The 27,849-nt window shown below is 40.6% G+C and overlaps 1 protein-coding gene across 1 annotated transcript in view; it reads left to right on the forward strand.

The window, feature by feature from the left end:
- Nucleotides 1-2,165: 2,165 nt before the first annotated feature.
- Nucleotides 2,166-27,849, forward strand: part of PRG4 (proteoglycan 4) — a 34,916-nt gene continuing 9,232 nt past the window's right edge. Inside the window, exons 1-6 of the mRNA XM_039486748.1 lie at nucleotides 2,166-2,257; nucleotides 6,245-6,367; nucleotides 9,927-10,046; nucleotides 16,122-16,250; nucleotides 20,894-21,058; nucleotides 23,716-27,150. Coding sequence (XP_039342682.1) covers nucleotides 2,185-2,257; nucleotides 6,245-6,367; nucleotides 9,927-10,046; nucleotides 16,122-16,250; nucleotides 20,894-21,058; nucleotides 23,716-27,150 — 4,045 coding nt within the window. The 5' untranslated portion in view covers nucleotides 2,166-2,184. The remainder of the gene's footprint in view (nucleotides 2,258-6,244; nucleotides 6,368-9,926; nucleotides 10,047-16,121; nucleotides 16,251-20,893; nucleotides 21,059-23,715; nucleotides 27,151-27,849) is intronic.

The following is a 27,849-nucleotide window of genomic DNA, read 5'->3' on the forward strand; positions in this document are numbered from 1 at the left end:
CCTACTCAGGCCTGGCCCTAAGTGTTTTTCCATGTTGGAAAATATTTTTGGTACCCTTCATCCCTCATAGCCAAGTGGGTGGGGGAAAAACACACACACACACACACCCCTCCCTCCCTAGTTGAGTGAGATGTGGCACCCTTCTTTCTCCCTTCCGCCCCTGAACACTGATTTGGCAACCTTGGAAGTTGGCACCCTGGGCAATTGCTCTGATTGACCATGCCTAAGGCTGGCCCTGGCCTTATTCTAATGTCCTCAGAATATTGGAAAAGAGCACTTTTATAAAATGAAAGAAATAACATAAAACTTAGTTAATTAAATGATACAAGTGTGCTTAATAGGTTATGGAATGTAGATGACTATAAATGTACACAGGGAGCTTTGAGGCTTTTGCCCATGTCATTAAACTATATTAATCTCAAAGCAGTTCTATTATTACCAAATAATTAATCTGGTACAAGCCATATTGGCCCTAAGTGAGATAAGCACCAAGAATGTGCTTAAATCTCTCCCTAATTCAGGAGAAAACCTAAGCAACTACTTTCCTGAACAGGGAATCTTTGCCTAAATGGGGCCAATTAAAAGTTTGAAGGAACCCATCTATAGCGTAATTTAGTTAAAAAAAGCAGGGTATGTACATAATGCTCCAATGTTCTGAATCTGTTCAATAGGGAATAGATAAGGATCTTGATTATCAGAGTAATTTGAGTGTCTACATTAATGCTTAAAATTAATCACATGATCTGCATTGGGTAAATTAAAGATTGGACCAAATCCTTCAATTTTTAGCCAGTTCTTACTCGGGAAAAAAATTCCCATTCAATTCAATGGGAAGTACCAAGTGTGGGCTGCAAGATTTGGTCCATTTTTTGGTACCATATGAATTAAGTATTAATAGTATTACAATTGTTCCTTAGAAGTATTTGAGAAGAAATACTGGTATTAATAGCACATAATAGTGCATCATTTTAAACTACTGTTTGATTTGATAGGAAAGAAAATATATTCAAAGTTTGCCTGCAAAGGTTTGCTACTGCTGTGCAATACGTCTAATCCCTACCAGATAATTTACTGTCAAAAGATAATTTGTTCATTTCACTAAAAAATTAAAATTGTGTTTTGACTAATAAGTCTACATTTAATTCATTAATATATTTTTGTAGTCATTTTTCTTAATCAGAGTGTTTTCCAGATGTTGCTTAAGTCTAGCCATCTGGAACCTTTTCCAAATAATGTGGAAACTTTGCTGTCATAGGTTGTCACTGTTGGTTTTGTCTAACACATTGGGTAATTAGTTCATCCCAGTATATTTACAGCAATATATAAGATGTCTGAAATATCCCTGAAAGCAGACATAACCTTTATAAGGTAAGTGCAATAACTATCTCTATTCACAATATTTTGTTCAAAGTGCTCTTTTCCAAAAAGGTGATATTCTTTCCTGAAGGACCTAGAATGGAGATAACCATTTGTATTTTGCTTTTGCAAAATGAACCACTTTTATCCCGCATCCTCACCGAACATCTTTATATTTCTAAACCAGTGGTTTTCAACCTGGGGTCTCTAGACTATGTGTAAGATTTCCAAAGGGGTCCACACCATCATTTGCATATTTTAAAGGGTGCACAAATGAAAAAAGTTTAAAACCACTGTTCTAAAAAATAATGAGATGTCTGGGTAACAGTTTGTTGGATTACATTTTTACCTACTCTATTGATTAATTTGTCTGACAACTTCTGTTTTGACAGCAATTTTTAAAAATATAATTTTTTTTTACCAGTAATATATCATTAGCAATTGTTATCTTGAAATTATTGTAAAGAAAAGAAGCTTTAATAAATGTATCTAATTTACTATGTTCCTCACATTTAGGGACTCCTAGAAAACTAACTCCATTAATTGCTATAATTTACAGAAACAGACTTTAAGTAATGATATTTACGTTTATTTTTTCTACAAAGTTAATGCATAATCAACTTATTAGGAGTTCCATGGCATAATTCTGTGTTATCAAGTTCTCTATATTTTCAAACTGATGTTCAAGTTGTTATGCGACTTTTATTAGGTACTAAAGCATTCATTTGCATTTTATTTTTTAGTATAAACTAATGTTTCATATAGTGGTCTGAGAGTATTTTAAATAAAGTGTTTCTTTTCAGGGAGGATTCAGTACCTAAATTAACCATGGTATGGAATATATATTACATATCTCTGGTGTTGTTTTCAGCATCCTTGATTCAGCAAGCTTCTTCTCAAGGTATTGTAAAATACAAAGCCGAAGCAAGGCTGTTTGGAATATTTGGAAAAATAAATTAATAAAGATAAACAATTCCTTCATTGCAAACATGTCTTAAGAAACTACTACATTTTACAACTAATTTACCAACATGGGTATCATGATTCAGTTTGCCAAAATCTGAGAATCTTTTAAAACATATGTAATATAAATTGATCTTTTAAGTGGAATAATTTGTAAATCTCAATGTTGTAAAATGTATATGTACATGCTGTGTGTGTATCTATAACTCTCTTTCTGTAGATATAGGCTGCATATCCTATTGCCCTCTAAATGATATAGTTAGTCAAATCCATTGCTGATATAATCCAGTGAAGTACTTGCAATTATACCACTGATTCATTTGGCCAGGAGTGGTTAGATATTGATCAGAATCATAACAAGGCATGTACATAACATGCTAACTAAATATTTTCCATCTCAGTAACATATTATCTGAACACACTTTTGATGCTACCATGCAATCTTCTAGTAGCATTAATTTCTCTAATTATAAAAAGAACAGGAGTACTTGTGGCACCTTAGAGACTAACAAATTTATTTGAGCAAAAGCTTTCGTGGGCTACAGCCCACTTCATCGGTGTTGCATCCGATGAAGTGAGCTGTAGCCCACAAAAGCTTTTGCTCAAATAAATGTGTTAGTCTCTAAGGTACCACAAGTACTCCTGTTCTTTTTGCGGATACAGACTAACACGGCTGCTACTCTGAAACCTGTCTAATATTATAGATTCTTTTAATTTCTCTCTTAAAACTCGGCATCTACTAACCAAGATAGCGTCTTTTTCGGAAAATGGAAGGAACTACAGTATAGCAAATATTAAGCTTGCTGCTATAATTCTTAAGCAATTTAAATACTTAAGTTTCTACAGTAGCCGATATTACATAGTTGTATAGCAGTAACACAAAAAAGTTCTCAACAGCTCTCACTCTTTACAAATTTTATCTACAGGGGACTCAGGGCCTGATGGAACTCCCTTTCAAGTGAGTGGGAATTTTTGCATTGATTTCAACAGGGATCAGACACTCACTGCCAGGAAAGAATACACTAAAACCAATTGTGGTTTTGCTGTTTTTTTTTGTTTTTTTTTAAGAAATAACTTCTCAACCTACAGTTCATAAAATTGTCTTTTAATCTTGAATCCAGATTTCACCTATGTTCTCTCCTCACCCATCTCTCTTACATGGAGAGGCAACTGTGGTGTAACAAGCTATGCATAAGGCTGGTAGTGATGAGACATGGGTTCTGACTCTTTCACCTACTCATAGTGTTCCCTTTGACAAATTACTTCACCTTAGAACTGCAGCTACTCTTTGGAATACTGGAAGTGAACATAGTTGCTTGCCTTTGTAATAAAAAGTGCTATGTAAATGCAGAGTTTAATTATTATTTTTATCCCAACTCCTCCTCTCCTCTTGATACACACACACATGTACAGTGTTTGTTGTTGAAAATTTTTCTTGTCTCTAGTGCTGTGTTATGTGTTGTTTCTTATTACTTCTCAACATTTCAATTCACTGTCTTGAGTCTTTTTTTCAGCTTGTTTACTAAATGTACAGTCTCCTGGTTCAGATTTAAGGATGCTTCACCTGCATATTTCAATTCCAGAAGGGGAGGCTGTTAGTACGCTAGTGTGTTTTCATATACTGGGGGTATTGTTCCAAGATGATTGTATGATCTAGAAGAACAAGATAATGGACTGCAATTAGAAGTTGTGGTGGTTTTATTGTGAAAACAGTCATATCTGTCACTTAGGGTTTCATCTCTAAATGCACAGCTAGGGAGTTCCCCCACTATCTTTGATTATCCGTGATCTCCCAGCATTGAAACCACTCTGTAAGATGAATGTTACTCCGCTGAAAATAAAGAATCCACATGAACAAAAAGAATATATTTTATCCTGTTGTGCTGGGAAGGGACCCAATGATTCCTAAATTCTAATCCTTGTTCTGAAACTGACTCCATTTCTGACATCAGGCAGTCCCTTAAAGTGCAGTCTTGTTCTGAAAAGTGACTGTAAGAACAACATCATGGGATTCCTTTGTATTGTGATCTTATTCATCAGCGTACAAGCAAAACAACTTTTTTAAATGAGCAGCCTTGCAAACTCAACCTGAGATCTGAAAGTCAACCAGGGTTGTCTCCTGCTCCTACACATCATCACCAGTAATAAAGATTATACAGCCCTAATTATGCTGTCAGTGGCACCTATGCATCTCCAGTGCCTTCTGATTCTGCATTTAAGGTATGTCTTCTGGACTATTGGAACAAAAGCAGTGAAGACAGTGCAGCATAGGTAGTAGGAGTCTAGCACACACATGGGTCCCTAGCCTGATCTGAAGCCCATGCTGAGCTATCTTCACTGTTGGTGCCTGTGCTAGCTTGATAGCTTTTTCTGTGAAGACAGACTCTTGGTTATATCTCTGTAACCGCACAGCGCCTTCACTGAGATAGCACAAGTGTCATTGAAAGCCGAGTATGGCCTTCAGAATTTCTGTTCACTGATGATAAGCATGCAAGAATTTAGCTTGCTTTTCAGATCCCAGGTTGAGCTTGCAGTGCTGGCAGTTGGAAAAAAATAATCTTTTATTTGTAATTGGAGCAAATTTGTTCTGGAAGTCACCAAACAAAATAAACATTGAAAGCCACACAGAGCCATTTTTACAGTTCTTTTCAGAGCAGAACTGCACTGTCTCAGTGTTCCATCTGGAATGCATTACTTAATTTTTTGCAAAATGTTTTGAAGAAGTAAAACTTTCTATTCATGTTAAACATTGTCATCATCAGTGGGATGCAAAATTAAAGGTGAGATGGAAAACAAGTGTGATCTTACCAGTCACTTCACCAACATAAAAAAAATCTTGCTTCTTCTAAGCTATGACCAGTAAAATACAAATGCTGATAGCTCACAATTCAACTGACTCATTCAGTATGACAGACAGCCATGCACCAATCCCCAATTCAACATACTCTCAAAACTAGGACAACTGAGTCGGCAAACACAGTACTGGATGCAGACCTGAACCACACAGTTGTCTAGGGTGACCAGCAAGTGTGAAAAATCAGTACAGGGGGTGATGGGTAATAGGAGCCTATATAAGAAAAAGACCCACAAATCAAGACTGTCCCTATAAAATTGGGACATCTGGTCACCCTACAGTTGTCCTCTATCTATTTCCATAATACACCAAACCAAAACTTCAAACCTCAAAACCCCTGAATGTCTTTGCATCTGTAAGCTCAGGCTCATTTCTAATTTTAAACTAGAGTATGATTTTATGCATTGTGATAGTATGACCATAGCTAGGATGACCAGATGTCCCATTTTTAAAGGGACAGTCCTGTTTTGGGGGACTTTGTCTTATATAGGAGCCTATTACCCTCCCTACCCCCATCCCGTTTTTTCATAGTTGCTATCTGGTCACCCTAACCATAGCTCAGCACTCTAGATTTTAGTATTCAATATAGCTCAAAGAATACACACAAATTAACATGTTTTGGGCCCACTCCAACTCCCAGTTAATTAGTTTTGCCACTGATTTCAGTGGGAGCTAAACAACTCTACATTTTTTTCACATGCAGGCGATATATTTTGGTTTAACTGGAAAGAAGAAACCTGCCTCCTACAAGCCACATCAGGGTTTGACTTAAATTAGTGCATCCAAACTTTGAAAATATCCCATAGCAGAAACCTTTTCTTTTGAACTCTGGATAATGCAACTATTATACCCCCTAATTTAGGGCCCAATCCTAGGCCCACTGTAGACAATGGAAAGACTCCTATAAATTTCAGTGGGAGATGGATTGGGCCCATTGCTTTTTTTTTTCCCTTAAGGATTTCATTTGCTTACTCATTATAAGCAAAACCATTTTACTACTTTGCCATTCGCTGTTTCCTTACAAACCATTCTAGTCTGGCAATGTTTAAAACTAGTATTGTATGATTTTAGATGTATCAAGCTGTGCAGGGAGATGTGGGGAAGGGTATTCTAGAGAGGCTCCCTGCCATTGTGATTATAGCTGTCTACACTACATGGAGTGCTGCCACGATTACAAGAAAGTCTGCACAGAGGGTAAGTGGTTAAACCCAGTCAGTTTCTACGATGATGAGCTCTGCTCCTATTTCCTTTTGCACTTGTACCTTGTTCTTTTCTCAATGTTTATACGTCTTTCGCTTTACTGCGTCTCTCGTTTCCTTCTCATAAATGTTGTATCATGTCTGAATAAAAGGTTTTCACAGATAATCAATTCAAAAAGTCCAGTATTCACATTTACAATAATTAGACCATCACTAAGAAAAGTGCCCTGCTTTTAAGACTGGCAGAGCAGCACAGAAGGGGTTAATATTTTACCTGCAATTTGGGTCCAATCCTGTTCAGTGCTTTTTAAAAAAACTTTTTAAAGCAACATTTTAAAAACCGCGGGGGGCCAAAGGCCATGATTCAAAGCCCAGTGAAGTCAATAGGAGTCTTTCAATGGACTTTGCATCAGATTGTGCTATCAATTTTTAAGCCAAAAATCACTACTGAATAAGGTATTCCTGTTTAAAAAACTGATGGCTTAATATGGACCTATGCATTCTAAAGAAAAAGTACCATATATACTTGATCATAAGCCGGTTAGTTTATGAGCCGACCCCCACAAGATGGATAAGTAAAATGTTTATAACTCGTTCATAAGCCGACCCTATAATTCAGGGGTCAGCAAACTTTGGCTCCTGGGCCATCAGGATAAGCCACTGGTGGGATGAGATGGTTTGTTTACCTCGAGTGTCTGCAGGCACGGAGGTAAACCTAAGTAAACAAAGTGTCCCAGCGCGCCAGCTGCTCACCCTGACGGGCCGGGACAGCAACTGGTGGGGAAAATTTGGGGGTGGAGAAGCTGGGAGTCAGGGGAGTAACCCCTTTGATCACCCCCCACATGACCCCACCCCTAGCCAGGGACCCCCACACTCATCCTATCCCATCCCTGCCCACCTTATCTGGGGAGGGCCTGGGAGGATGTCTCTGACCTGGCTGGAGCTGCTTCTGGGTGGGCCAGACTGGGCGGCATGGCCACAGCCTGCTCTGGGGGACAGGGCCGAGCGGCATGGCTGTAGCTGCTTCGGAGGCTGGGGGGAGAGCAGCATGGCCAGAAGTGGAGGGACTCCATCCCTGACTCTTCCCTTCTGGCTCTTCTGCCTCTCCTTGCTCCCTTTGTTGGGGGTGGGGGCTGCGTCCCACCTCTCCCTCTCTATACCCGATCATAAGCCGCCCCCCTTCTCTGGTGCTTCCCTTTTTTACTAAAAAAATTCGGCTTATGAACAAGTATATACGGTAGTTGAAATTTGCCACCTTAAAAACTCACTTCTGTTTCCATTTGCTGAGTCCATGTAGTTGAAAATGTTGTGTGGGAGACTGATGGAGAAGAAGACAGAATGAATACTGGACTTAGATATATTTCTCCTATAATCAACATGCCACTGAACAGTGCAAATATGCGTGTTTCAATCTGTTTTTACAAGGATTTTGGCAAATTAGGTTAATTGTGAGGCAGCAATGCATTAAATTCATGTTTATGACTAAGCGTTTGTCTACAGAGTGCATTAATCTGCACCAGAGGGATGTGAATCCTAGGGTGCACAAGTGTGTCACACACTAACTAGCCTGTGTGGACTCTGCTGGTGTGCATTAAAAGTTTGTTACGTTAATATAGTCCTGTTTAAAACAATACTATGTTACCGTGCACTGGGGAACTTTGTGTGTGTGCGCCAGCAGGGTCCACATGGGCCAGTTAGTGTGCAACATGTTACCGTGCACTGAAACATTCTAGGGTAGAATTTTTTAGTTCTATCATTACAGAATCATAAGCCGCAACTCTATTACTCTTACTCATTCTAAGTGGTACATTACTGCACAAATAGCCCTATGGAAGGGACCTGCATTGTGGTTAACCCAGTCATAAATATTAAACTGAGTGTATTGATGGCTCACATAAACCTGATTTGAATAAGACAAAACGTTAACCTGCTCAGCGATTTCAATATTCCTTCAATTCTCTTGAATGATACGTTGGTCTGAAATTAAATGTTGCAGATTTTCTTTATTATACAATAGCCTGTTTAGTTACTACAAGCCAGATTTTTAAAGGTCCAGAGGTAGACAGGCAGTGTACCTAAAACCCTTTAAAAATCATGCTCTCCGTGATTTTAAAAATGTTGCCATATGTTCTGTTTGCTGAGCACACTGGCCCTGATCAAGCAAAGCATTTAAACATGTGCTTAACTTTAAATATGTGAGTAATCCCATGGAGCATAATGACTGACTAATTGATTTTGGCGTTAGCAGGATGTCAGAGAGATGTTTATGAATTCAACTTTTCTTATCACTGTAATTTAAGGGCCAGCTTCTGATCTCATTTACAGTGGTACATATCGGGAGATAAACCACTGACATCAGTGGAACTACTCTGGATTTCTACTGGTGTAAGTGAGGTCAGAATCTGGCTGTAAGTTATCCTACCAGCACTTAGTTAATATTTAACCTAAAATAGGATTTTGAGCCCTGCACATAATCAGAGCTGAACTTCAATAGGAAGTTCAGGCACAGCGAGGCTACAGGATTGCGTTCATTGCCTGTATGCTAAACAGTGTAACTACCAACTGATTGCTTGTTTTGATCCCGATTCTGGGAGGTACTGAGTAACACGCATCCTATACAACGTCAACAAATATGTTACGATATTGTAAACATTTAAGGCCAAATGTTGTCCTTAAATGTGTAATTTATATAAAATTCTGATGTCAACGGGAGCTGCACACAATCTTGCAAGCAGATAAATTGACCATTACTGTTTATTATGCAGTGCAAGAAATCTAGTGGTTATTAAAAGTTAAGCCCCAATGGATTATTAAGAATAGATAACAATTCAAAATGAATTAATACTATATAATTATACATCTAAATATTAGTACTGATATGTTATGAAAAGGTACAAAAATAATTTTGTACTTAATTAATGTTGGGGACAAATTTGCAGAAAAGGACTGTGTAATTTTCTATGCATAGCCATTTGCACGTTCCAAAAATAGCATGTGTATATCAGATAGTCTAACCTATGACATGTTCAAGCAAATCCTTTTTTTCATGTGCACTATTTTTAATGTTGGCGACACAAATAATTGCTCATGGAAAATGGTGTACAGATTGAAAATCTGGGCCAGTATAATTTTTTTGTTAAATCTAAATTCAGTTCCTATTTGAGACATTTTACATCTGATCCAATATTACAAAGACATCACATCTGACTAGGAGGAAGGAAATCCTGTTCAAAGGAACCTTCTTATAGTGAACTCTGAGATAATGAAACAGCTTCTAGTGAAGCAGAATGTAAATTCTAAATTGTTTCAGTACACCACAATGTGCAAACTGCAGTTCCAGTTACAGAGCATGATTCCCAACCCACTGAAAGCAATTGGAATCTTTACATTGATTTAAATGGACATTAGATCAAACTCAGAGTGACTACGTGCTTATATGAAGTTGTTCTTTATATCAACAAAAATGAATGACTTCACTATAAAAGGGTTCCACTGTACAACAACAACAACAAAAGCAGGCTATAATGCTGAACCTCTTGCTTTGACTTGCGTAGAACTCTCCTGTAAAGGACGCTGCTCTGAATCTTTTGTAAGAGGGAGAGAATGTGACTGTGACGCAGACTGCGAAAAATATGGGAAATGCTGTCCAGACTATCAGAAACATTGTGAAGAAGGTGAGTGTACGTTCCTTATAAATGGCTTTCTGTATTTAATATAGCTGCCTAAGTGTTGTAGCCCTAGGCGGTGAGTTATATGGGCCCATGGTGCCCGTGCTCCACCAATATTCAGGAACACAAACCCAGCTCCACCAATGTTTGTGCTTATATTTTCAGAGCTGTCCTATCCATAGGATGGACCAGGGCAACCAACCTGGGCCCCACGCTTTGGGGGGACACAGGGTCCAGGGCAGCCTGGAGGGTTAGTGGGGGGCCTAGCACTGGCAGCAGCAAGTGACTCGGCCCCAGCCCACCCCTCTCCACCCGCCCCTGCTCTGCCCCCACTCCACCCCTTCCCCCATACCTCCCCACCTCTTTCCAGCTTCCGGCCCCTCCCCCGAACGACACCCAGAGCTGGCGGGGCAGAGTGGAAGGGGCAGGCTGGGGCCAGGTCGCTTGCTGCTGCTGGTGCCAGGCTCCCCATTAATCCCCCAGGCTGTCCTGGACCCTGCATCCCCCTGAAGCGCAGGGGCCACCCAAAGCATGGGGCTTCAGGCAGTTGCCCCCGTCTGTACTATGGATGGGACGACTTTGCTTGGACCCATTCTGGGCACCACCAAAAATTATACAAACCTGGCACCCATGTAGCAGATTAACATATTTTGTACTTAATATTGCTCACATTAAAGGAATTTTCCCATTAACTTCAATGGAAATAGGCTCGATCATTCCCTTTCATTAACAGACCCCTCGCATATGGAAAACAGGAACTATGAGGAGGTGATTAAATGAATGGTCTGTTTACATTCCTTTATCTGAACATAGATGCTCTGAAGTATCTACTGGCATTCTTCTCTGAATTAACTGCTCTGAGCTACCTTCTGAGGCCTTGGCTACACTTGCAAATTTGCAGTGCTGCAGAAGGGTGTGAAAACACACCCTCTCCAGCGCTGCAAATTGCGGCACTGCAAAGCGCCAGTGTGGTCAAAGCCCCAGCGCTGGGAGCGCGGCTCCCATCGCTGTACGTTATTCCCCACAGGGAGGTGGAGTATGGACAGCGCTGGCGCTTTGACTACACTTAGCGCGTCTAACTGCTAGTGCTTTCATGCAGCCCTTAACTAGTGATAAAAATTCTTTAACAAAACAGACTTTCTAGATTTTCTTAGAAGTAAGAGCTTTATTATAAACGGGAATTGCTGAAATCACCACAAAGAAAAGAATTTGTAGGGAATTATTTTAAAAAAAAAAAATTTTAGTCTTTATATGGAACATCCACACCCCCACAATTCTAGGCCCATCATTTATAATAGTACTTTCAAGCCTAGATTCTATGCAGGTATAACTCCACTGACTTCAATGTCATTACATGCAAACGTAAAATTTGAAGGTTTAAGTGTGGGGAAGTGGATGGCTCAGAGTACTGATAATGGAATATAGTCTGAAATTTACTCTACCTGCAGAGAATCTGACTCTATGCACGTAGGGTACAGAGAGGTTAGACAAGGAAAATTCACACCCCCACTCCCCATGCAGGGGTTTCCTGTAGGTTAGGGTTGATTGTATATGTACATAGCAGGGTAGTGTGAGAAACCATGTCTTGCTGCTTTCCAAGCTGCACCTGTACTAGGCAAAACGTCATTCTCCAGGGAGCTCTATTCTAAAGCTTTCAGTAGCACTGAGACATGGATTCAAAGCATGGAAGCACATTTTTAACTTTAATCATGCAATCCCATCCTATTCTGCAAAGCACTTAAGCATATACTTTAAGCATCTGCTTAAGTGCTTAGCTGAATCTGTGCCTTAATACCCTTATCTGCATGAAACTGATATATGCAGCTGGCACTGGGATCACAGGGATCTCCAGGGCATCACAGGATCTCCAGGGCATTATTGTAGTCAATTTTAAAGTCAGCAGTTCAACAACCAGCATGAACATTGTGAAAACAAATTTAATTACCATCCCAAATGTTATTCTGTTCACAGAACATTTATAACCAACCACTACCAGATTTTTTGTTTTACTTTGTGTGAAAAAGTGAAAACATCTAATTAAAGTCTTGGGAATATTGTGCTAACTCATGAACATCACATGAATTTAAGGTCTAAACTACCAGACTGCTGCCTTTGAATGTTTCCCTCTGTCCATTTGAACTGCTAGGAAGATTCTATGCACCAGGCGACACTGTCTGATTTTCATCACTGATTTGGATTCCCTACCCTTTTTGCTTCCTGCTTTCTCAGACCTCTGCTTCAACACTGACTCTTTTCAGTTAGCACTTAAAATAAGACCTTCTTTTACTAATGCAAGAGCAGAAAGAACTAGATTAAAAATACTGTGTTCTTCTGCAGAATTATTGCCTACAAAAATATTTAAATTATTTGCTCATTTCTAAACTATCTAAGCAAAGTTTTGTTTATAGTGAATACTTTCACTCCATCTCCCCTAATTTCCCAGAGAAAGCAATTGCATCATCTGCAAGTAACATTAGCACTGCATAGCAAAGGAGAAAAATAGGGAGGCGACCACATTCTGCTGCAAAGCATAGGTGTGTATCTGCTATTCAATGTTTATACTGGAGGAAATCCATATGAATGGTAGACACCTCTTTTGCTCTCATTGCTCAGTCTGTGGACACTCTCTAAATAGCAAGCAAGCAAGGTTACTTAAGAATAGTTGACCTAACAAAGGTGGATTTTTTAATGTCTTACAAAAGTTTCTAATTAATATCATATTGTACCATGTTAAAAATGTCATAACACATATTGCCAAGTCTTATTTTGTAGCAGCAATGGAGAAAATGACAGAAAATGTACAGAATTGTCTAAAATGAAATTCAGTCAAATTGTTATCTTGGGCTGCAAGTCCCCTAAGAGTTTGACAAGTGGTCAGGGTTATTTGCAAAAAGACCAAAATCAATGACCAATTTAGAGCCACTTTAAGGACCTCCTGTACTGTACCCTTCCAGCATGGTGGGTAAAAGGATCTTAGTGTTAATAAAAATCAGACCTGACTTTTTTTTTTAAGAGCACAATCATCTTCATCTGTAGGAAGAAAAATGAAATTCACATTTTTATTTTGTTGTATTTCATTTCATTCCCTAAAGCTGTAGCAATAAATCATTTTTGAACAACTGAAGCTAACTGGCAGTTAGTCCAGTTAACATTTATTTGTTTACTTTTAAAAAAGATTTGAGGAGACACCTTGCAGAGTTGGCCTATCCTGACCTTGTTGTGGCTGCTGAAATTCAAGCTGCCATGTAGGTTGATCCTGTCTCCTCTCTGCAATGTTGATTCCAATCACTTCAACCGCTACTACGCTCTGATGCATTGCTGGGGTGGAGATCAATAAACAGTCTTATACTGTTCACACTTCACACAAATCATTGTTAATATAGCACTCCCATGTAAAAAAAGATTTTAAAAAATGTACAACTTCTAAAGGTAATTTTTTGTCCTACATCCTCCTCTTTGTTTTCATGAAAAGTCACCCTCCTGGACCTGATCCAACTCTTGCTGATTTCACTAGGAGCTGACCCAGGCCCTAAAGCATTTTCATTCAATAACTGCATACATTCCTCAACATAAATTATGGGCTCTATTCTGCCACTCTTATTCACCTTGAAAACTAGCTTAATGTGTCACTAGCCCCATTGGTTTCCCTGGGACTACTTCAGAAGAAAGGGACTACTCAATGAGTGTAAGGATGATCACATGAAAGTACTAATAGTTAAAAATGCATAAACCACATTTATTTCTCTTATGATATTTATAAGTATCTTTGATTGCAACAAAAAAAATCATCTGAGCTCTAGCTATTTCTTTCATGCAATTTACATGGGCTTTTATAAGGGTTCCCTTTCAATGGGTAAGGAGAGGTGGGAGAAAGGTTACAGGGATGGACAGGAGGCAGTTGGGTTGATGTCAAGAGAAGGTCACTGCACTACCCTTCCTGCTGACCAGAAGAATGGTGCACAAGTGCGCACATTTATACCCTATGCAGACCCAGTGAAGCCATCTTTTACCCACCCTCCCACCTATGAACCTGGCAAAAGGACCGACTCCCTCTTGACAGACTGTGGGAATTACACTAGTTGACCATTTCCTTGGGGAGCTGGGAAGGAATTTTTCTCTCTTTGCCAGATTGGCCAAGGCAGGGTGTTTTTTTCCACCTTCCCCACAGGAGGTCTGGGGCCCACTGGGGTGGAGTAGGTTATAATTAAGGCTACGTTTTAGTCACGGGTATTTTTTGTAAAAGTCAAGGACAAGTAATGGGCAATAAACAAAAGTTCATGGCCCGTGACCTGTCCATGACTTTTACTATATACCCAATTAAGACTTGGGGAGGAGGCATGGCTGCTGTGGGGGTCGTGGCCCGGGGGACGCCATGGGTGCGCCACAGATGCTTGGGAGAGTGCGGCCCAGGAGAGCACTGCGGGTGCTGGGGAGGAGTGGTTGGTGGGGCTGGAGCAGGCTCCCTACCTGGCTCCTGGGAAGCGACGACCTCCAGCTCCTAGCTCCATGTGCTGCCTCCACTCTGCCCCAAGCCCCAGTTCTGCAGCTCCCATTGGCTGGGACCCAAAGCCAATGGGAGCTGCGGGGGCAGTGCCTGCAGTCAGAGGAAGCATGAGGATCTAGGAGCTGAGGGAGGGGAGTTCCTGTTGCCTTTCCCCCTAGGTAAGCACTGTCCTGTACCCCAACCCACAGCCCCCCCACAGCCAAACTACTGCTGCTGGGGAGCAGAGGGAAGGGGAGGAGGAGGGCGAGAGTGCCCCAGCAGCAGCTGGAGTGACTAGCCCGGGACTGCCCAAGCTGCTCAGGCGGCTCCCGGGCCATCTGCACTGGCCACTGCAGAAGTCAAAGAGGTCCGAGACAGTCATGGAATCCATGACTTTTGTGACCTCCATGACAAACACGAAGCCCTAATTATAATGTTGCAACTTAGTATGTAAAACTTGTGGTAGACGTCCAGTGCAGGTACTTGGTATGGAAGGGATACGGTTATTGAATAAAGTGGATTGGGAAAGGATTTGAAGGAAAGCAACCCTTAAGAGAGTCAAGTAAGGGAGGATTGATGCTCCTACATCTGGAGCAACGGTGAGCCAACTCCTCTGCTTTTATAGTCCCTTTTCACCTCTGATGAAGAGAGGGTGGTAGAATCCTAGCAGCAGGATAGCTGGGACATGGTTGGGGATTATGTATTAAGAAAAGGATAATGACCTGCACTGTACAATTTGTTGCCCAATACTTTAAGTGAATAAAGTTGCAGCCTAGTGAAACTACCGCCATTACTTTCTGTTTTTCTTCTGGCATGGCTGGACAATTGGCTGCTACCTGAACCTTTGCTATTTGTCTCACTACCTGATCCAAACTCACACCTGCCGTTTAGATTCACTGCTGGATCCCAAATTATTTCCTGGTTTGAACATAGCTGAAATCTCATGAGATTTCAGTGGCAATATATCTGAACCCAAACCCTGATTTAGTCTCAAAATTGAACCTTAGGAGACTAATCTAATATCTGGATCTGACTTTGCCCCCTTGCTCCATGTCTACTCTCTCTCTAGGAATTATTAATTCTTGAAGGCCGCCTCTCCTGGAAATTGTCATAGGTATGGAGAATGAACTAAATAACTAAAACACATTTAGGGCCTCTCAACAGATAACACTCTGACTATGAGTTAGTTCTAATGGAGCACCAATATCAAAAACATGTTCAAAGTTTGTAGCCCAAGACATTTTTTAGCTAGAGTAAGTGGACATAAAAGTTAAACAAAATTTAAAAAAGCGAACACCTTCCCCACCCCAAAATCCCATTAGTGAAAAGTGTTCAACTGAGCTCAATCTTTCAGAAAAAAAGGCCTTCTCTGGCCTTAGATTAAGCATGAGAAGCTTTGGGCTGAAATGAACGTGTGTGTGTGTGCGTGTGCGTGTGGTTTTTGTGCAAAAGTTTGGGGGAATAAAGGGATTGGAGCAAAATTAGGCTGATAATGGAAATGTATTGCAACTGTTCCATATCATTTGCTAATGATTATATGTTTGATGCTGAATGAGAATGGAACTCCCATTAACGCACAGTATTTTTCTTGGCTTCAGCACTTACTATGAAATCATCATCATCCAGAACAGCTCCTGTGGTCACCAAAACAACAGCCAAACGGTCATCTAAAAATTCAAAGAAGAAGAAGCCAAAGAAAGTAGTACAATCTCATGAAGTTATGGAAGGTAGGAAAGAATACAAATGCAATGGAACTGGGCATTACCTGAATGAATATTAAAGGTCATTACACTGTTCTGGATGTAGAAAGCTAATATGAATTACCAGACAGCTACCAGACTTATTTATAAAGCTTATTACATCATCTACTTCTCAGAGAAGAGCTTATTTGCTTTTGAGATCTAGGCTTGCTAATATAAATGTTAGAAAAGTGTGGTGATCTCTCTTCGGTCCCTAGTGGATTTTCATCCACATCTCAATAAAGATCATATGAACAATTGGCAATTTCAGGAAGAGTCCAGGACTGTAAAAACAGAAGTACAGTAGTTCAGGACAGCAGTGTGTTGACAGAGCTGAGAGGGGAAACTTACACAGCAAGGGTCTGATGCTTCAGTTAAGCCAGGCTGCATAAAATTTCAGAAAATACCCATAACTTTGTGGAAAGTGCAAAAAACCTTTTTTCCCTAGTGTTGTTATATTATATAATAACTCGTTAGATTATAGGATGACCTTGAAGTTCATATGCTTATATTGACTGGGACAGATTCATATACTTATATTGACTAGGACAAATCTGTCACACTGTTGTCTAAAACTTGTTAAGCAGCAATGCTTGCTGTTAGCAATAGCCCAGATCTAAAGATTTCCAGTGGCTTTTTTGAGAAGTTAAATGAGCATTGCTCTGAACCACATGCAGACGTTGCATGTCTGTCAGGTTTTTGGGAAAATAGGTGTGTAAAACTGTAAAATATTTTGGAGATACGATACAATGAAAGATTAGGCATTTATACACTTAAGGCCAATTCCTGATCAATTTAGATATGCAAGTATAATCTGACTAAAGTCAATCGGACTACTAACAAAGAGTAAGGTGAGCAGGTTTTGATCCAAGTTCATGGAGAGGAAATAAAGCACAGGATACAAAATGGGAGGACTTGTAACCAAGATGTCACCATGCAGTTGCGGTAAAGTGAGCTAATTTTCCTTTTGTCTCCTTACTATTCTCCTATTAATACTTGTCAGGTAACCAAGCATTATCATAATGACAGGGAAGGTGTGCAGTCAGGATTAGGAGATTTAGAGGGAAGCAGATCCTCCCATAGAATCATAGAATCTCAGGGTTGGAAGGGACCTCAGGAGGTCATCTAGTCCAACCCCATGCTCAAAGGTTTCCCCTGCTCAGAGCTGAGAGGGGAAACTTACACAGCAAGGGTCTGATGCTTCAGTTAAGCCAGGCTGCATAAAAACCTCTAAGGAAGGAGATTCCACCACCTCCCTAGGTAACCCATTCCAGTTCTTTACCACCCTACTAGTGAAAAAGTTTTTCCTAATGTCCAACCTAAACCTCCCCCTCTGCAACTTGAGACCATTATTCCTTGTTCTGTCATCTTCTACCACTGAAAACAGTCTAGATCCATCCTCTTTGGAACCCCCTTTCAGGTAGTTGAAAGCAGCTATCAAATCCCCCCTCATTCTTCTCTTCTGCAGGCTAAACAATCCCAGTTCCCTCAGCCTCTCCTCATAAGTCATGTGCTCCAGCCCCCTAATCATTTTTGTTGCCCTCCGCTGGACTCTCTCCAATTTATCCACATCCTTCTTGTAGTGTGGGGCCCAAAACTGGACACAGTACTCCAAATGAGACCTCACCAGTGCTGAATAGAGGGGAATGATCACATCCCTCGATCTGCTGGAAATGCCCCTACTTATACAACCCAAAATGCCATTAGCCTTCTTGGCAACAAGGGCACACTGTTGACTCATATTCAGCTTTTCGTCCACCGTAACCCCTAGGTCCTTTTCTGCAGAACTGCTGCCCAGCCATTCGGTCCCTAGTCTGTAGCAGTGCATGGGATTCTTCCGTCCTAAGTGCAGGACTCTGCACTTGTCCTTGTTGAACCTCATCATATTTCTTTTGGCCCAATCCTCTAATTTGTTTAGGTCCCTCTGTATCCTATCCCTACCCTCCAGCATGTCTACCACTCCTCCCAGTTTAGTGTCATCTGCAAACTTGCTAAGGGTGCAGTCCACACCATCCTCCAGATCGTTAATGAAGATATTGAACAAAACTGGCCCCAGCACCGACCCTTGGGGCACTCCACTTGATACCGGCTGCCAACTAGACATGGAACCATTGATCACTACCCATTGAGCCCGACCATCTAGCCAGTTTTCTATCCACCTTACCGTCCATTCATCCAGCCCATACTTCTTTAACTTGCTGGCAAGAATACTGTGGGAGATTGTATCAAAAGCTTTGCTAAAGTCCAGAAATAGCACATCCACTGCTTTCCCCTCATCCACGGAGCCGGTTATCTCATCATAGAAGGCAATTAGCTTAGTCAGGCATGATTTGCCCTTTGTGAATCCATGCTGACTGTTCCTGATCACTTTCCCCTCCTTTAAGTGGTTCAGAATTGATTCCTTGAGGACCTGTTCCATGATTTTTCCAGGGACTGAGGTGAGACTGACTGGCCTGTAGTTCCCTGGATCTTCTTTCTTCCCTTTTTTAAAGACGGGCACTACATTAGCTTTTTTCCAGTCATCCGGGACCTCTCCCGATCGCCATGATTTTTCAAAGATAATGGCCAATGGCTCTGCAATCTTATCGGCCAACTCCTTTAGCACCCTCGGATGCAGTGCATCCGGCCCCATGGACTTGTGCTCGTCCAGCTTTTCTAAATAGTCCTGAACTACTTCTTTCTCCACAGAGAGCTGGTCACCTCCTCTCCATACCGTGCTGCAGAGTGCAGCTGTCTGGGAGCTGACCTTGTCTGTGAAGACAGAGGCAAAAAAAGCATTTCTCCACATCCTCTGTCACTATGTTCCCTCCATCATGCAGCAAGGGGCCCACACTTTCCTTGACTTTCTTCTTGTTGCTAACATACCTGAAAAAACCCTTCTTGTTACTCCTAACATCTCCGGCTAGCTGCAACTCCAAGTGTGATTTGGCCTTCCTAATTTTACTCTTGCATGCCTGAACAATACTTTTATACTCCTCCCTGGTTATTTGTCCAATCTTCCACTTCTTGTAAGCTGTTTTTTTGTGTTTAAGACGAGCAAGGATTTCACTGTTAAGCCAAGCTGGTCACCTGCCATATTTACTTTTCTTCCTACACATCGGGATGGTTTGTTCCTGCAACCTCAATAAGGATTCTTTAAAATACAGCCAGCTTTTCTCGACTCCTTTCCCCGTCATGTTATTCTCCCAGGGGACCTTGCCCATCAGTTCCCTGAGGGAGTCGAAGTCTGCTTTTCTGAAGTCCAGGGTCTCTGTTCTACTGCTCTCCTTTCTTCCTTGTGTCAGGATCATGAACTCGACCATCTCATGGTCACTGCCTCCCAGGTTCCCATCCACTATTGCTTCCTCTACTATTTCTTCTCTGTTTGTGAGCAGCAGGTCAAGAAGAGCTTTTCCCCTAGTTGGTTCCTCCAGCACTTGCACCAGGAAATTGTCCCCTACATTTTCCAGAAACTTCCTGGATTGTCTGTGCACTGCTGTATTGCTCTCCCAGCAGATATTGGGGTGATTAAAGTCACCCATGAGAACCAGGGCCTGTGATCTAGCAACTTCTGTTAGTTGCTGGAAGAAAGCCTCGTCCACCTCATTCCCCTGGTCTGGTGGTCTGTAGCGGACTCCCACCACGACATTACCCTTGTTGTTCATACTTCTAAATTTAATCCAGAGACTCTCAAGTTTTTCTCCCAGGGTTCATAAATTTTATGAAGTGGTCCACTATATGAGAAAGATTGAAAAGCCCTGTACTAGAGTGTTTTCCTGTTTATTAGTTTTAAATATCTCCAGTAAAGCTTACAAAAAAACCTTCTAAGCCAATTTTTCTCAGGTACGGGAGACTCCTTTGAAATGCCTTTAGCCCCACAGGGTTTCTGGTTATGTATCACTTATATCTCAGAGGTGTATATTACAAACAATTTTAAAATCAGAGGATAGGGATAAATGTATGTTTAAATATGATTAAAAAAATAAGGGTCAAGCTTTTCAAATGACCCCCTTTTAATATATAGTCTGAAATAAGTTATTGGTTGACAAATATTATGGGCCTGATTCTCCTCTCTCAGAAAAAATCTGAAGTAACTCCACTGGCATGACTTAGAAGAGGATCAGGCCCTATATCTTTCCCATGTCCCCATTTTTTTTTTCTCCAAAGGCAGAAAGTCTGAATTTGAATTCTTAGGACTTCCCCTTTTTAGTCTATTCTGCAGGTCCTGTACACTCTTGATTAGAATCCTGAGCTGCTTCTGATTTTAAACCCCTTTACAGCTGATCTGTCACTGCCTTTACATAGACAATAGCCACCAGCTCAGCCACACACACATGAAATGGGGAATAAACCTCAGAACTTTCTGCTCTAAAATCACAGTCTTCCATTATTAAAGGAGGCTGCCATGGGGTCATATTTTCATGCAATATGATCACAAGATTTGGCAGCACTGTTACCTCCTACTGAGTGTTGCTTCCATTCATTGCTGGTTAAGGAGGCAAAAAATTTCAAATTACACCTCACATCTTCATCTTATTTACTCCAAATCTTTATCTTTTGAGAGCAATTTTGTTTTAAACTGTGCATTCGCTTCTTACACATCTTATTTTGCATGACTTTCTGTTTTCACCAATTATTTTACTTGGCTGCAGAACATTCAGAATCTGAGAAACAGAAATCTTCTTCCTCATCGTCTTCCTCGTTGTCATCCACAACAATTCGGAAAACAAAGGCTTCAGCAAGAAATCCCAGTGAAAAAAACCAAACAAATAAAATTAAAAACAAAAACAATAGAAAAGTGAAGGATACCATGAAAGGTATGGATTGTGATCAAATAGCCTAATGCAGAAATGAAATTTAAACTGTATATACAGTGGTATAATAGAAGCTGATGTTTAGCAGGGCATGCTTGTCTTTCTGTGTTGAAGGAATTCTTAAGGGTTTACCACAAACTCTTCTCTTTGCTAATTTTTTAAATTTAGCATATGATTAAATTCTTTAAGTATTGATCCTCCAAGATGTTCCGCATGAGCAGACCATTAAACCCACATGGAGCTCCACTGAGGTCCATGGGGTTTTGTACAGGTATTTGGAACAGGTTGCCAGATCAGGACCTTAGAGAGGACATGTGGGGCAAAGATTTTCAAAGGTTAATGTATTGGAAGCACATTAATGAATGCATCAATGAACCATATCTGTAAAGTCCCATATTTGTGTGTGCATCAGGTTCAACTGATACACATACAGTTTTGGTGAATAAGTTTTGAAAATTTGGCCCATTACACATGAACAGTAGCATATGATGAAGCACCTTCTGAGCAGATTTGCTGTTGGCATAAGGGACAGCAGGTCAGTTATGGGAATGGCTTTTATATACTGTGCAATACAGTACAAAACAATGCATGTTCAGATTGAACCTTTATTACTGGCAATGTACCTAGCTTGAATGTCAGCGCCTAGGCTTAGTTTTCAGGTCTGGAAAGCAGACAACATACCTAATTTTACTTGTAAGCTGAGAACATTTGATACAGAACTCATTAAGGGACAATAAACATAGAACCCCATGTTGCCATTTCTACAGGGTCACTTTTCAGAGCAGAGCCACTATTTAAGGTTTACAAAGAAAGAGACCAAAATAAATAAATATATTTCCACGGAAGAATCGGAATATCCTAAGCAGTGTGCAGAAGTCTGCCTTTAGCTAATGCAATAGCTCTTCCTTTTCAGATCTTCACTGTGAACCAATAGCCCTATCCCCTTTTTTAAAAATGAAAAACAATCTCCTTCATATATAATAAAGTAGCTGAAGCCAAAAAAGCCCACCAGAACTACATATAACCAGAGTCAACCCAAAATTTTGTAAAAAACTTACATAGTAAGTAAGTCACCAGGCAGGCTTAGGTAACCCATGTTGAACTTTGGTAGGAGGGAGATTAGACAGTGTGGCACATTGAAATCTCTTTTCTGAAGAAGGATGTGAGTGGGTTTGTTAAGTGGGAGTGGTTTGGAGCAGGACCAGCTCCAGGCACCAGCCAACCAAACACATGCTTGGGGCAATACGGTGCTTGGATTTCTTTGGTTTGTTTGTTTTTGTTTCTGCTGGGTGGCGCTCAGAGAGGGGGCGGGGGCTTGGGCGGCGCGGTGCTCGGAGGGGCAGGGGCTTCGGGTGGCACAGCGCTGGGGCTTGGGCGGCGCAGCGCTGGGGCGGGGCCGGGTGGTGCGGCGCTCAGGGGGGCGGGGGCTTTGGGTGGCGCGGCGCTCAGGGGGGGTTGTTACGGCGGGGCGGTGCTCTTTTTTTTTTTACTTGGGCGGCAAAAAAGTTAGAGTGTTTGGAGTGGAGTGTTTGCTACTCTGACTGAGAAAGGTCACGCCCCTGGAAGGGTCACAGCAGGCTCTCATGCTGGGGTTGACTGCAGATATACACAGGATAGAATTGCAGACACAGGATAGAATTGCCAACACAGTGTTGCTCTCAAAATTGCTGGGCCCTGTGTGAGAGCATATACGGCCCAGCGCTAAGGTTGGCCGTGTAATGCGTAAGGCTCCTTTGGACTCTATTAACTTTTATATTACAAGTATAATATGTCATTAACCCCGTGAGGACAGAAGCTGGGGTTTTCTAGAACACATCTTTTTTCCAGCCCAGCACCATCTACATTTACTATTTATGTATTTAACAACTAGAAAAGGTAAAAAATAATTTAACCTGTCTCCACCAGAACGCCTGGTTGAAAAGGGATCTTCCCCTGCCCAGTGAAAACGAGTGAGTGAGTGAAGGTGAGGGAGAGCCAGTGATGGAGGGAGGGGGTATGGAGTGAGCATGGCAAGGCCTCAGGGAAGGGGCAGGACAGGGATGTTCGGTTTTGCGCAGTTAGAAAGTTGGCAACCCTAGAGAGACTTCCCATTTCCTCACATGGTTTGTTTTTACAGTTAGAGAACCAACAGACATTGGAAGAGCCACAACATAGTGTATCACCGCATGCCACAATATTAGGATAGTTTCATAAGGACATAAAAATGTAGATGGCATAAGTCTGAGATAATTAAAATAAGTTAGGCCTTTCTATTTTCAGAGGTGCACTTACTTAACTAAAGGTGTGATTTTAAACCAATTTAGTTAGACCAATGTAAAATCTTGCATAGACAGTCTTAACACAGTTTAAACCTGGCTTTTATCAATTTAGCTTAACTCGATTCCTTATCTCTTGATGAATTAAGCTAGGTTTAAATTGAATTAAGATGGCCACAGAGTTTTGCACCAACCACATAGGGTTCTAAACTGATTTAAGTTAAAACAGTGCAACTTTACAGGGAAAAAATTAAAAAGGTATTGGTACAAGTCACAAGAGTTGCAACTATTTCCAAAACACCATGAGTGGTTACTGTGTCAAATCCAAAAGAACAAATGCTGTAATGTTGCATAAATATGAGAAAATAAAAAGTGGTACTTTAACTTGATATGTACTTCTTGTAGAGCAAGACTCAAAAAACAGAAGAACTTCATCCAGGACTTCTACATCTGATGAAATAAGAGAGATTTCTGAGGAGACTGGCAGTGGATTGGACAATGTGGGTACTAGGCCTGCTCCTACTGCAAAGGGCCCTGACAGAAAAATTTCAAGTCAAGGAAATAAAGGTACAACAGCAGCTCCATTGTCAGAAGAAAGTTTTAGCCAGACCCCTGCCTCCCAGCCAGATAAAGTTACTATGCCCTTCAAAATGAATACTACAAAGACATTAAGTCTGAAGACCAACATGCAACCTACTACTACAAGTATGGCTAAGATCTCAGCATTAACTAGTGCAGCTCATGTCACTAAAGCTAAAGACACAAGTACTACATCTATGAAAAATGCCACAACTACTACAGCTAAAGGGATGACCACAGCTAAGAGAGATAAAACTACTGTAGTGATAGAAACAACAACAACATCTAAGAAATACACTACAAAAACAGCTGAAGAGCTAACAGCTAAAAGTGACACAACTACTGTAGCTATGAAGATAACAACAGCTAAAACAGACATGACTAATGCAGCTAGGAAAGCAACAACAGCTAAAAGTGACAGAACTAGTGCTGTTAAAATGGCAATGACAACAAGTAAAAGAGTCACACCCACAGCAGTCACAGAGAAGACAACAAGTAAAAGAATCACACCCACAACAGTCATAGAGAAGACAACAACAGATAAAAATGATATGACTACTGCAGCTAAAGAGACTATAACAACAACAGAAAAGCAAGGCACGATGACAGATAAAACAATACGCAGAAAAGACACAACTACTCTAGCTAAAGATACTGTAATGACAACAGATGAAAGAGACCTAACTACTCTGGGCAAAGAGACTGTAACAACAACAGAAAAGAAAGACACAACAACTACAACCGCTAGAGAAACAATAACCACAACAGATAAAAAAGTCACAACTATTGCTGAGAGAGAGACTGTAACAGCTAAAACAGTCACAGCTGCAGCTAAAGACACTGTAAAAGCAACAGATAAAAAAGACACAACCACAGCAAATGACGAGATTATACTGACTCCAGATGAAAAAGACTTAACTAAAAAAGACACAACTATTGCAGCGAGGAAGACTGTAACAAGAGCACCTAGAACAGACACAACTGCAGAAATTCAAGACACTGTAACGACAGCAGGCAAAAAAGATACAACTACTGTGGGCAATGAAAACGTGCCAACAGATGAAAGAGACAAAACAACCATAGGTAAAAAAGACACAACGACAATGGACACAGAGATTGTGATGACTACAGCAGAAAGAGACACAACAGATAAAAAAGACACAATTGCTGCAGAGAGAGAGACTGTAACAACAACAGCTAAAACAGCCACAACTGCTGCAGCTAAAGACACTGTAACATCAGCAGCTAAAAAAGACACAACTACAGTAGGTGAAGAGATGATATTGAGTCCAGATGAAAAAGACTTAACTAAAAAAGACACAACTACTGCATATAGAGAGATTGTAACATCGGCTACAACAGCCACAACTGCAGCAGCTAGGGAGACCGTAACAAGAGCACCCCAAACAGACACAACTACAGAAACTCTAGCCACCATAAGTAAAAAAGATACAACTACCGTGGACAAAGAGACTGTAATGACAATAAATGAAAAAGACAAAACAGCCATAACTACTATAGCTGCAGTCAATACAACAACAACAGATGAAAAAGACACAATAGATAAAACCACAACTACTGCATCCAGAGCTACTGCAGCTAAAAAATCTGTAATGACAACAGCTAAACTGGACACAACAGCAGCAGCTAGAAAGACACAAACTACCACTAAACAGACACCTACTGCTGCTGAAGTAACAACCATGGCTATAGAACTGACAACTGCAGATAAAGAAGAGACTGTAGATAACAGACAGAAAACTACAGCTACCGAAGAAACAACAACGGAAGAGAAAAAAGAGTTAACCACTGTTATCAAAGAGAGAACTACAGAGGACTCAAAGGACATGACTACTGCAGCCAAAGAAAAAACTATGAATGAAAAAAAAGAGACAACTCCAAGTGGTACAACAGAAGTAACTGCTGCTGATGAAGAGATAAATATAGCTGATAAAAGAGAGGTAACCACTGTTACCAGAGAGACAACTATGGCAAATAAAAAAGAAACAGATGCTGTCACTAGAGACACCTCTACTGCCAATAAAAAAGAGGTAACAACTGCTACCAAAGAGACAGCTACAGTGGATAAAAAAGAAAAAGCTTCTGATGATAAACAGGCAACTACAACAGGTAAAATAGACACAACTGCCAGTACTGTCACTAAAGAAACACTGACTGTCTCTGAAGAGGTGTCCACTACAGCTAAAGGCTCCCAGGAAAGACCTGTGTCACTAACAGAAGATAAACCTGGTATCACTGTCACTCAAATCCCACCAGTAAAAGCCAGTGCCAAACCCACCATTGAACCTGAAAAAAACACTAAGTCTGTGATACAAATTACTGCTACTCCACCCATAAACCTTTCTACCTCTCAACCTAAAGATGTCCCTGAAACAAAAGTCCATTTTGAAACCACAAAAGAAACATCTACTGTTACTAAAAGATCTACAGCAACTTCCATTTCCAAGGAGACTACTGAAACCAAAGACATCTCTGAAAATACATACACTACAGATTCTACCACCCAGAAAAACACAACACAGTTTCCCACTGAAAAATTACAAACTTCCAAGATCATCATCAGTCCTTCTTTGGCTCAGAAACCAGCTACCCACCCAGTCACTCCTGAGCAGGAGAAACATATAGATAATTCAAGATCCACTGCAATTAATCCAATGACTCTTCCAGACAGTAATTTCCCCCGCAGAAACACAGAAAACCCTAAAGAAACTCCCGTTCCTTATGAGGGACCCAATCAAAATCCTACCTCTTCCAAACAAGTTAACTCTATAGACTACCCAGCAATCTCATTCACAACTTCTATTGTTCCACTGAGAGCTACACCTAATCCTAATGGCAATGATGAAAACAACAGGTTGGAAACCATTATGAAAATAACATGCACAACAACAAAATCTAATTCAGCTATCCCTCAAAAACAAGAAACAACGTCACATGGCATTACAACTAATACCAGCATTGATCTTGTTTCAGATAAAGAAATTACCAAGGAAAGTCCAATAGCTATGAACACAAATACATCAGTAAAACATACAATAGTGTCTTCAACCTTTACAGCTGAGAAAGATATGCATCATACCTCCACCTTGCCCAGCGGATTCATAACCACAAGGACTGAAGAAAGAAGAGAAGTCACACATTTCCCCACTAAAACATACTCATCAACTAAAGCTCCTGAAAGAAGCCCCGCTATACACACAGACTCCAAACTACAGGACAAGATCAACACAACTTACAAAGGTATATTTCTTTACAACTGTAACATTTATATTTATAGGGATGAACAAACTATATTTCTCAGATAGCCAGAGCATGTCTCCATTTCAGGAACCATATGTTTCTGAAGAGATTACTTGGAACATTGACTGTAAGTACCAGGGAACATATGAATCAAAACAGGGTCAAGGAGTAAGGCCAGAGGGAGATTTCCAAGTCTCATGAAAGTATTCCAGCAAGTCATTGGCTAGAGTTCAACTATTAGTCACGTTACCTAATTTGGCAGCCATTTTGCACAGATACCCACAATAAAAAACAAGACATCCCATCGCTCAGGCCTCCTTCCAGCTGCAATATTGTTCTTGCCCTCACTATCCATTACATTTTAATTAAATCTTAGCCCCATTATTTTCCTTTGACAGTTTTCCAAATTCACATATTCCTGAATATTTTGCTACAAGTAGGCACCACTAGACCTAATATTGTTTAAATACTAGAGTAGAGTTTTCACCCATCCTTTATGATTACATAACTTAAACTACACATATACTCATTCTTAAGGAAAAAAAGAGCTACAGGAAACATTACATGATGTCTGTTTCATTCACACTTGTGAGTGGAAAATTCTGATCTGGTTTTGCATCCACTTTTCATTGGTGTGAATGACAGCATGAGATGCAAGCCAATAGAAAGTTGAAATCAATGGGATCTAGATGCCTAAAT

Source organism: Mauremys reevesii, linkage group 8 (genome assembly GCF_016161935.1).
Source record: "Mauremys reevesii isolate NIE-2019 linkage group 8, ASM1616193v1, whole genome shotgun sequence".
Classification (NCBI taxonomy): Eukaryota; Metazoa; Chordata; order Testudines; family Geoemydidae; genus Mauremys; species Mauremys reevesii.